This window comes from Wolffia australiana, chromosome 7 (assembly GCF_029677425.1).
Source record: "Wolffia australiana isolate 7733 chromosome 7, ASM2967742v1".
NCBI lineage: Eukaryota > Viridiplantae > Streptophyta > Magnoliopsida > Alismatales > Araceae > Wolffia > Wolffia australiana.
The window spans coordinates 7,719,552-7,731,216 of record NC_135841.1 but is presented as its reverse complement, the minus strand read 5'-3'; the positions used below and the strand labels follow the sequence as shown (position 1 = coordinate 7,731,216).

At 40.1% G+C, this 11,665-nt stretch overlaps 1 protein-coding gene across 1 annotated transcript; it reads right to left on the bottom strand.

The window, feature by feature from the left end:
- Positions 1–8,074: 8,074 nt before the first annotated feature.
- Positions 8,075–8,997, bottom strand: LOC144706067 (protein CURLY FLAG LEAF 1-like). The gene is made up of 2 exons (XM_078578942.1): positions 8,677–8,997; positions 8,075–8,575 (listed from the first exon to the last, which is right to left on the bottom strand). Exons 1-2 carry the CDS (start codon positions 8,821–8,823, stop codon positions 8,180–8,182), a joined length of 543 nt encoding a protein of 180 aa, XP_078435068.1. The 5' UTR covers positions 8,824–8,997; the 3' UTR covers positions 8,075–8,179.
- Positions 8,998–11,665: the final 2,668 nt, after the last annotated feature.

Below are 11,665 nucleotides of genomic sequence, written 5' to 3'. Positions count from 1 at the left end.
TTGCATATGATGAATCCTTTTTATTTTAGGCAATAAAAATTAAATGAATAGTTTTTTAATGTTCTTGCAACTAATTTCAAATAGTGATAGCATTTTATATAAACTTTTTTATTTAAAAATCATGTTTCTCCACATGTCTTTGCGCTTATGATATGCTTTAGAGATATACTTTTTAAGCATTTTCTTCATATTAAATGTGATGTCACATTGAAAAAAGGTTTCTCTACTTTTTAGTAGCTACTCTTTAGAGATTTTTCAGAGTCGCATGAGAAATCCAGTATTAAAATCTAAATAATTAGCTTGAATATTTTCATTATGTCACCTATTTATGGCATCATAATGATGTATTTTTTTAATTTTCATGTAGTATACAATTAAAAATTTTCAATTCATTTAGGAGTTGATAAAGTCGAAATTAGGGTGTTAATTTGTTGTTGGATTTGAGTTAATCTATATAATTTCAGATTGAAGAGGGATGAGAGGAGATGGGTATAAAATAGTAGATTGTGATGTGATGAATACAAGGTGGTGAGACGGTGATAATGATATGAATAATAATTTGAGGACTAGGTGGGAGGACCTTGATAGATCAAATGGAATGGAGAGAGTGAGATAGATGAAGACGTGAAGTGATGAGGGATGTAGAAGATGAGAAAATAGGATGATGAAATGGGTAAATGAATATGAGCAGATGTGGATGGATGATGGTGACATCGAATGGATAAAGAAGAGATAATAATGATCTGACTAATGGAGGTGATGGAAGAATTTATAGGTGGCTGTGAGATAGAGAAAAGGATGATGGACTAGATCATTTAGGGTTTTTATATGTGTTGAAGGTGACAAGATCAAGATTGATATCAAGATCAGAGATGGCTGTGGTAGGGTGAGATGATGGAAGATGGTGATTCAAAGGAGAAGATGAAAATAAGGTTTTAGATCTTACTAAAGGGATGTGAAAGAGAGAAATCAATGCACGGCAAGAGACTAACCTTAGATCCACTGGGATCAAGGCATTTTTCTATATGAAAATCAGGCTCTCCACTTCTCTTTTAATCTTCCCCAAGCACTCAAGACACCAAGAACACCCTCGATGGACCTTCAAAACCTCACTCTCTTTCAATTAGCCCCTCTAGGAGGAAACTCAAGTTAAATTAATAAAAAATATATTTAATCCCCCCTCAAAACTTCAAAAAATATATTTTTTCATTAGATTCATTTTATTAGAAAAAAAATATCAAAACGGACTATCAGAACTTTAATAATTTGATATTCCATAAATATAATCGCTTTAATCCTAAGAACATTACAATACTTAAAATTTAAGTTTGGAAACATATGATTGTCAAAGCTATAAGGAGTCACGTGAGACTATATTTTATTAATCATATACTGGAATATGTTAGAGAAACTAAAAATCCTGATAAATTAGCAAACATAGATATAAATGCCCTTTCAGAATATCAAAAGTCAATATTATTCATTAGATTCATGTTATTTGTAAAATAAATATTAAAAAAACTATAAAAATTTAAACAAATAAAATATCGTGATATATTCCACAATTATAATCACTTTAATCCTAATGAAATTACAATTGAAAAGTTTTATGTTTGGAAAAAAATGATTGTGGAAGTCATAGAAGCAGGTTAACATTATGGAAAAGTAACTTTAGTTGAATCATCTTGTGTCTCTTATCTACTGTCTTGACTTTGAATTCCCGCAAATGGTAATGTCACAACAAAATGTCAAGGTCATTGGGTTCTGAGAATGTAATTTCTATGATTCCTTAAAAACTCTTAATGAAAATTTAAAATAATTGAATACAAGAGGATCAAGTCACATTTGTATGGACTGGATCCATTATGTATGGTTCATAAGCGATTGATGTTGAGATTTTCAAGTCAGCCTCTTGACATATCCATATACTCTTAGGTACATCAAATCTTCTCCTCCATCTTGATGAATGCCATTATCAATCCAACATCATATTCTGTGCACTCCAATCGCATCAGGAGTGGAGGACACCCAAGGAGAGATTGGGAAAGGTGGGGCACTTATGGAGATGGGGCCTTTTTATTTCATGACTTTCTCCTTTTTATACTTCACCAAAAAAGATCCATAAGACTCCTAAACATTATGTTTAATATCTAATGTCCAAAAAATAATTTGTGCATGTGGCCTCTAGGCTCATGTATTGGTCTATGTAATGAGTCCAACTTCCCCATATGCAATCCATGTGGTGCCTTTGGTGTCTCATATCTTAAAACCACTTACATGGCTGTAACATAAGTCAACCTGTTTAATAGTTATGTAAAAGCCATTCAGGGATTCATAATGATTACTTTAGTGAGGTCTTTTACCTAAAATAGTTTATTATTTTTCCTTGGTGTCTTCATACTAATACCAACATGATAAGCCATACTCATCGTATGAGTTGGACTTGATAGTGCTATTATATTATAATATTTTGATGTACCTCTCAAGCATCTTTTGAATATGAATATTAGAACACATGTTTAAATAGTTGTGATCTATGCGTTATGGTATCATTATAATACCTTATCATATCATGTACTCATGGACCTCAATATAAGCATCAAACATCCATTATATGAATATATTAAATCAACGACTACATAGAGGTATATCAGTGATATGTGCGAGTTTTAGTCCATAAGTTAATTTGGAATATACATAATCCCAAATTTAAATAACTTTCAGAATATCGTATGAGTTTAAATTGAATGCAGGTTGAAAAGACATTATATATAATGTTTGTAGTCAATGCGACTGACTACAAAGTGATCCAAAAAGAATTTCAAAGTTATTTAAATTTTGATTATGGTACTCTTAGAATCAAGAGTCTACTATATCAAAGTAATATGGATTTGAAATAAGAAAATATAAAAATTAAGAGCATAGTTGGTCCATGTCTCTTCTTCTTAATGCCTCAGTTTATGATTGTCAAAAAAATTAAAATGTGTACAATGTGTACTCTCTTATTATTATTATTATTATTATTATTATTATTATTATTATTATTATTATTATTATTATTATTATTATTGTTATTCCTCTGCTTGTAGTTTGTTATCCCCAACAAACATTTATGCATAGAAAGAGTACTGTATGTTAACAAAACCTTATGTTATTAATTTCTTTGATGATACATGTGTCATAAACTTGGTCAAAATCCTAGTATGAAATATCAATTCAGTACATATCGTACTACCATGGGAGTAATTGATATGCAAATTTTAGAACTAGAGAATTTCCTAATATTGAATAAAGTTACACTATATATATATAGTATATATAGGGTTCACCATTTTGGACTGGGGACGGGTCAGACCGGACTAGAACCGGATGGTCAATCAGCCATTTCAGGATGGACCAGTCAGACAGTCTAGATCTAGTGTGATGGTTGAACACGTCTCAGACCAGAGTTTTGTCCACCTGTACTCCCCCACCCATTCCCCAATCATGCCCCCCCCTTCCCCCCCTATTCCCCATTGACACCCCCCCCCCCCTCTCCCTCTTCCCCATCTGTGCTATCCCCACCCTCCCAGGCATTTGCACTGGCAGCCACCACCACCCTTTCTACTTCTTCTCATTTTGTTATTCATTTTCATTTGTATTCTCTTCATCTTTTTAATCTTCACTTCTTTTGTTCTTCAACTTTTTTATTTTTCCTTTCTTATTTTTCTCTTTTTCTTTTCTTCTTTAGTGCTTATGTTTTTCTCCTTCCTTTCTTCTTATCCTCTTCTTTTTTTATTAATGTTTCCATGTTCCTTTCTTCTTCTCTTCATCTTAACCTTTTTATTATTCATTATCTTTCTTTATTTTTATTTTCATAATTTTCTCTCCATCTTTTCTTCTATTCGTCATCTTCTTTTATTGTTTTTTTCTTCTTCCTTTCTTGTTATTCCTTCTATGTCTTCATCTTTTTTGTCTTGTTTTTATCTTCTTCTTCTATGATATTTTTTTACTTTTCTTATTTGACTTTGAGAATGATAAGTCAACATGCTTGGACCAGGACCAGATCTGGAACAAATCGGAGCCAGACAAGACTGAGGCAGAACTGGACCAAAATTTAGACTAGTTTGAGGTCCTTGCTAAAAATCTGACTGAAAAGGACCATCAAATCCTATATTGCCTATTCCATAATATATTCTTGGTTACTATCATTTCAAAAGGTTTAAATATAAATTTTGAAGAGATACTTGAACAGGAGTTTAAGGTTGAATAAAACTGCTTTGACCAAAATAAGTCATCACAAAGAGAAAAAATTCCATTTTCACATAGGTTGCTTCTTATTATTATTATGGCTTCATCAGTGATAAAGTCTTCAAGAAAATATTCAGAATGAGTCAAGAAGGTCTACGACTCATTCTTGATGGTTGGAGAAATATCTTGATATTGAGCTTAAAATCATGGAAGCCTGCATGGCGGAGGAAAATGATAGGAATCATTCCTTAAAGAAGAAATCACTTTGTTTTTTTAAATGAAATTTGGTCACATTTTTAGGGCAGAAGGTCTTAGTATCCAATAAAATTGATAGTCATTTTGAGAGTGAGGATCTTGGGAAAGATATTACTAGGAGGGGGTTATATTATCAATACATAAAATTGCACCCTCCCTTAATCCCCTACCTCTTTATATTTGTGTTATCACTTGAACTCTATAAGTAGTTATCTAATAACTATCCTCTACTTAGAAATTGTAGATGTCTTAAATACCTGATTAATAAAAATGTAATTTTGTCCCATCATTCGCTTTCCCCTAAAATACAACTTTCAGTCGTACTTTGATGTTAACCACAGATTGACAAAACAAAAATATATAGATGCCAAAATTTCATGATAACTTTTAAAAACTTCTTGCCCAGTTTAAGAACAATTGTATAATGTAGTAATTTGAACGAATCAAAAATGAACATAATTGGAACGCTAATCTTGGGTCCATTTCAGAACTAACTAGAGGTTTGAAGAAAACATGGAATTTTATACGAATTAGGGTTGATAACTACAATGAGAAGGATAGACATTATTTTGAATTAGAGGAAGAGGAATTCATCAAAAAGATTGGAGATTGATGAGAGTTTATATGAACAAGATTATGAAAAAGTTTACACGAGGTTAAAACTTGAAATAAAAGATTAGAAATGTAAATGTAGAGATATTGATTTGACAATTAATTAAAATAAATGTCGAGAGTAAATGTAGTATTGGCATATTTAGATATACTCGTAATATTGTTGAGTTTTATTGAACGAGGTAAATCCGGAGTAGAGCTTTACTAAGAAAGATAAATGCATTGGGAATACAATTTTACTAAAAATATACCAGAAGGGAATAAACTGAAACAATATAAAGTGACAGTAATATTAGACCTGCGAGTGAAAACTACCTTTATGTTTTGGCAAATGATGACCAAATTGTATTGGCATCGTCATTATCTCGGTCGCATATTTTTGTGATGATGGAAATGAACATGATGATTAGGGTGGATGAAGATGACCCAGTGAAAACTAGATGGTAATGACGAGATGACAAGTGGACAAAAAGCTGTAGTTTAATTTTTCTATATTTCTCTCTTTCTGTCACTCTCTATGTATGCCCATATCTATCCCTCGCGCACATCCGATGGCTCAGATTCCACAGGTGATCCTGGGCCTGGAAGGTTTATCTTCTTTGACGGAAGAAGATCAAAACTTGTTTGCTCGATCCATTCTTTCTTAATGTTTTGTTTTGAGAGTGGAAGGAGCTACCTTGAAAGTAACTGAAACTATCACACCATAAGAGAGAGAGAGAGAGAGAGAGAGAGAGAGAGAGAGAGAGAGAGAGAGAGAGAGAGGGAGGGAGGGAGGGAAGGGGAGGGAGGAGGAAGATGGAAAAAAGGAAGACACGCAGCTGCTACAACAGAAATCGCTCATAGGTACAGAGGAGAGAGGGAGGGAGGGAGGGAGAGCTACCAAGGCAGGGGCCGAAGCCAGCTACTTTAGCTAGATAGGTGGAGAGAGACGCCTTCAGAGAAATAAAATAAATAAACCGTATAAATTCATTCGTCCTTCCTTCATCATCATCATCATCGTACCTATCAACGTTTGCCGCTTGCATGACAATGATGATGATGGCGATTTTCTCACTGTCGTCTTAGCCTCCAACGAACGACGAGGAGGATAACGACTTCGTCATTGTCATTGTCATCAAGGACACCGAACTCTACTGTTGGTAAGTTGTATTTTAGTTCAAACTATTTTAACAGAACATTCTAGAAGGATGACAAGATATCGATGAAGGAAGCTCCATGGGAGCGTATTAGAAGCATCAATGGAAGTGAATTTCTCTAAAAACCAACCATGGTAACTGAAGGAGTTTAAACCCTAGCTGTAGACGAGACGGTAAAAGTCTATTTTTTTTTTAATTATGTTTTTGCCTCAGTCTCAACGCAAGGACCTTAATGCATGCTGGAGGATAGTACAATGAAAGTGTAATCAATCGTACACTAAAGATTTGGACAGAACGGAGAGATGGAGAAAGAGTGAGAGAGAAGAGATGGGAAGAGAAACACAAATAGACAAACAGTAGGAGAGGGAGAGCGAGAGATAAATAGAGAGAGATCGATAGAAAAATAGATAGAAAGATAGATAAGTCGATAGATTGACAGAGAGGGTTAGATAGAGAGATAGAGAGATATGGAGAGATAGATAGAGAGGCAGATTGAGAGGTAGATAGAGAGAGATGTGGAGAGATAGATAGAGAGGTAGATTGAGAGGTAGATAGAGAGAGATGTGGAGAGATAAGAAGAGGTAGATCGATAAATAGAGAGAGATACATTGATATACACAGATCGATCTGTAGAGGGATAGAGCGATAGATAGTCAGAGAGAAACAGAAAGACAAAGAGACAGAGAGAACGAGAGATAGATCAATATATGGATACATAGATGAGAGAGAGAGAGAGAGCGATAGCGGGCGGTACATAGATCGATAAATAGATAGATGAGAGAGAGATAAATAGTTCCATAGATAGATCGAGAGACACAGAAAGACCAAGGGAGAGAGTGAGAACGAGAGATAGATCAATATGTGGATACATAGATGAGAGAGAGAGAGAGAGCGACAGCGGGAGGTAGATAGATCTATAGATAGATGAGAGAGAGATAAATAGTCCCATAGATAGATCGAGAGACACAGAAAGACCAAGAGAGAGAGTGAGAACGATCGATAGATCAATAGATGGATACATAGATGAGAGAGATAGAGAGAGGCAGATAGATGAGAGAGAGAGAAAGAAAATTTGTTAAATCGATAGGTGGATAGAGAGGTGTGTGGGAGAGAGAACGAGAGTGGGTGGCACGGCAGTGCGGAGTTGCTGTTTCGTGTGCCAAGTTCACGGGGCGTCAGTGCAGGAGTTTTTAGGGTCGAAGTCTCTGTTTAGAGAGAGACGAGGTGTTAGGTCAGGAGAGGATGCGGCGGCAGAAGAGAGAAGAGAGAAGACCTGAGCCAACAGTGACGGGCTACTGTATCCAAACTTTGTCTTCCTCTGCGTGAGAGAGGAAAGGTTGAGGGCAGAGAGACATGGGTAGAGAGAGAAAGAGGCCCCTACGTGACAGTTTTCATGGACGGAGGGTCGCAATCCAGGAGCAGGCAGCCTGCACAAGTGGGCGTGGAGAGCGAGACTCTCAGACCACGGGTGTCCCCATTCCTACTTTCTCTCTCTATCCCTCTCTGCGCATACTTAGCTCTCTCTATCTCTTCATCCCTTTCTTTATCTCCTGGCCCGATGCCCCCTGTCTCTATCCCCGTCTTCTTCTGGCTCCCTCTGCGGAGATTCCTTGCTGCCGACCAAGGAAAGGTTCTGTTGCCTCAGAACGCAGAGGCAGCTGCGTCACTCCGCTTTATTCCCCCGTTCCCCTGCCCAAGACCTGCCCCCCCCCCCCTCTCTCTCTCTCTCTCGCACGTTCTCTCTAGCTTTGTTTGCGCAGGAAAATCCGAGAAGGCCACAGCTCATTGTCCAGCTTCGAAAGAGACGACGATACCGTAGGAGGACCGGGAGAACAACGCAATCGCCGAAGAGCATCGATGAATAAATAAGAAAAAAAAGCCCAGGAAACAATCGCTATTCCCCCCGCTCTGTAACTCGGCAATCTGATTCAGACATTCCGAGATGGTCATCGGCTGAAGTGCATGACATGGCCACCGCACCTCGGGCACTCCTCCTCCCTCTTCGGGATCATCACGTACATCATACACACGCGGCACCCGGCGGCGACCAACACGGCGTCCCCCCGCCGCCCGCTTTCGACCGTGTCCCACGACGACGAAGACGAAGACGAGGAGAAGGCGGACGAGCAGTCGCCGTAATCCTCGCTATCCGAGACGAAGTCTTCGCTGTCGGAGCTTTCCTCGCCATCGCTGTCGTCGCTCTCGTCGTCTTCCTCGTCGTCGCCCGCGGCTCCATCGTCATCCTCGTCCTCGTATTGTTTCTCCCGCGTCCCGGCAAGCCTGCGGGGGTCCTCCGTGGACTTTGCCCCGGTGCTCCAGTTGATGTAGTAGATCTTCCCCGTCTGCAGTAAACGCGAGAACAGAAGAGGAAGGCGTAAAAAATAATAGAAACGCGGATTGGGGGTAGTTGAAGAGTTGAGGAGAGCATTAAAGAGGGAAGAACCTTCAAGTCGAGGCACTGCTCCCAGTGGTAGGGAAGAGCAATCTCCGAATTCAAGTCCAGGGTGGTGTCCGCAGAGTCAGCGGCTGCGGCGGCGATGGAGCAGCTCCGAAGCGACGCTGCGATAACATCGATATTGGGGGCTGCCATGGCGTAGAAGGCAAGCAGAGGAGAAGGAGAGGAAAGCTCGCTAAGGACGGGGGGTAATGTAGGAGGGTTTTCCGTCGGGCTTTTGGTTTCTTTAAAGACCCTCCACTGTGCACTCGTAGAGATGTAGAGAGAGAGAGAGAGAAGGGAGTCGTCAAAAGAAAGTTTTTTTTGTTCTGCCTCAGAGGCTCTCCTTCTCTCTCTACAACCCTTCCCGAATGTGGACGCGCTCGATCCAAAGATCCCCCACAATCCATCTCTCTCTCTCTCCGCGCCACCCGTTTTAACAAGCCGGAGTGTCTAGAGAGAGAGATGGGGGGTTGCATGGGAAGATATCAAGAGAGAGAAAGAGGGAGAAGGCTGCAGTCGTCTCTAGCTGTCAAGATTCTGCGGAGCGACAAGACAGAAGAGACTGCTGCATTTGTCCTCTCTCTATCTCCCTCTCTCTTCCCCCCCTCTCTCTCTCTCTCTTGTTTTTAACCTTCCTCCAGTCAACGGTCGTTGACCCGGCGGCGAGCCGCCTCCAGTTAACGCTTCCAGGAGGATTGGCGAGATGACACGTGGAGGGGGCCATGAGATGGGCTGTAATGGGCCTGGATATTGCGAGGACGGCTAATATAAAAACTCGGGTAGAGGGGAATAGGTACAGGCCCGATTGTCGAGAGAGTATTTAAGAATAGAGACGATTACTAGCGATGGAGACATGCGACGGGTGAAACGTACGGGTTATTCCCATGAGTGGATGCGGATGTGAAGATAACGCCACTGGCCCCGTCCCCACACAACGAGAAAGCAAGAGAGAGAGAATAAGGTAAAGAGAGAGGAGAAAGAGAGAGACAGAGAGAGAACGCGCGTGAGAATGAGATAGACACAGAGGGAGAGACAGATAAAGAGAGAGAGAGACAAATGGGCCAGAGAGAGAACACGCGAGAGAAAGAGATGCACACAGAGAGAGCACAAGAGAGAGAAAGCAACGCGAGAGAAAGAGATAGCAAGAGAGAGAGACAGATACGGTGAGAACGATAAAGAGAGAGATAGAGAGCCAGAGAGAGAATGCGTTGAGAGAAAAAGATAGACAAAGAACACAAGAGAGAGAAAGCAAGTGAGAAAGAGACACAGAGAGAGAGAGAGAGCGTGAGAGAGAAAGAGACAGAGACAGAGAGATCGAGGGCGTGAGAGAGAGACAGAGAAAGAGAAAGCAAGAGAGAAAGAGACATAGAGAGAGCGAGAGAAAGAGAGCGTGAGAGAGACAGACAAAGAGAGAGAGAAAGATAGCGCGAGAGAAAGAGACAGAGGGAGACCGAGAGCGTAAGAGAGATGGAGAAAGAGAAAGCGAGAGAGAAAGAGACAGAGAGAGAGAGACAGAGAGAGCGAGAGAAAGATACAGATAGAGGGAGATCGAGAGCGTGAGAGAAAGACAGAGAAAGAGAAAGCAAGAGAGAAAGAGGCACAGGGAGAGCGAGAGAGACACACAGAGAGGACGATAGAAAGAGAGCGTGAGAGAGAGACAGAGAGAGGGAGGGCGCGAGAGAAAGAGACACCGATAGAGAGAGAGACAGAGAAAGGGAGAGAGCGCGCGAGAGAGAGAGAGAGAGAGAGAGAGAGAGAGCAAGACAGAGAGGTAGAGAGAGCGAGAAAGAGAGAAACAGAGAGGCAGAGAGAGAACTCGTGACCAGGATGGATAGACCCGGTTTCCCGGATCGCTGAGCCGCTGCTCGTTAGGATAACACAGCCTTGCAAGAGCAGGTTAGATGGAAATTTGGACTTAAACAGTGAGTTTCCGAAACTGGACTGGATATTTAAAAAAGCTTGGAGAGAGAGGCAGATATCATTGGGACCTGGCCTAAGAGTTTGGCCGGATCTTTATGCTTCTCTTGTGCCGCGGCGGCGATGAGTTTGTCAATGTTTGATTGACGTCTTAAGGTCCAATCCTGCTACAGGAATACCGCAGAAGGATAACGGAGAGATTATCAAGTTGGCGAGTACGCCGGAGGAGAGAATGAGAGGAAACTGTGGACATGGCCATAAATGCGCAAGGCAGTCTGTGAGAATGTAGCAGAATGTGGGGGAGTTAAACCTCTCTACTTTTATTTCTCTGTGATCAGAAAAAAGCAACAGCAGTATGAAATTCGAATACAACCCGTGCGTAGAATTGAGGAAAGGGTGCAGAGAGCGCAAGAAGAAAACATCGATTCGACCATTGGAAACATTTATCACATGTTGAAAATGACATGTGCCGAATGTCATTTTCAACACGCGCTAACTCAAATAAAATAACTTGGAAGATGGGGCAGTTATATGGACGGAACGGAAAAGAGGGACAAGAAACGTCAAACTCGCCACAAGCTCTTCATTGATGTTGACTTTCTCACACGGAGCTGACTTAAAGATTTCTTTGATGCTCCTTGTTCCAACGCTTTGGTCAACCCTTCAGCCACTTGATCATGAGTCCATCAATACTTTTATTTCAGTCTCTCCTGCACGTCTCTATCCAGGGTGTGGCGGTGCCTGATCTGTTTATAACTTGGTTGTCCAGTGTCAAAACGTCTATTTTCCTTCGGAATAATTGATATTTCTTGAAAAGGCCTAATCAGTAGTCTGATGAATATTCAAAATGCAAAAAAGTTCGAAGGAGTCTGGTCATCCCTCGACCAGTTGAGTTTGTTGGGCCAACCCGTGTTTAACCATGGGAGGTTGTTCTTAATATCATGAAAATTCATCAAATGAAGAACTAAATTAACTTAAATTAAACTTGAGGAAGTTCGTACTTGGTTTACTAAAAAGTTGACTTTTAATCTGAGGACAACATATCAAATCTTTGATTTTAGAAATACATTTTCAGGAA

Coding starts and splice junctions, on each gene's coding strand:
- LOC144706067 (XM_078578942.1), bottom strand. CDS start 8,823: ATGGCAGCCCCCAATATCGATGTTATCGCAGCGTCGCTTCGGAGCTGC. Junction 8,576..8,676: donor AGCAGTGCCTCGACTTGAAG/GTTCTTCCCTCT, acceptor CGTTTACTGCAG/ACGGGGAAGATCTACTACAT.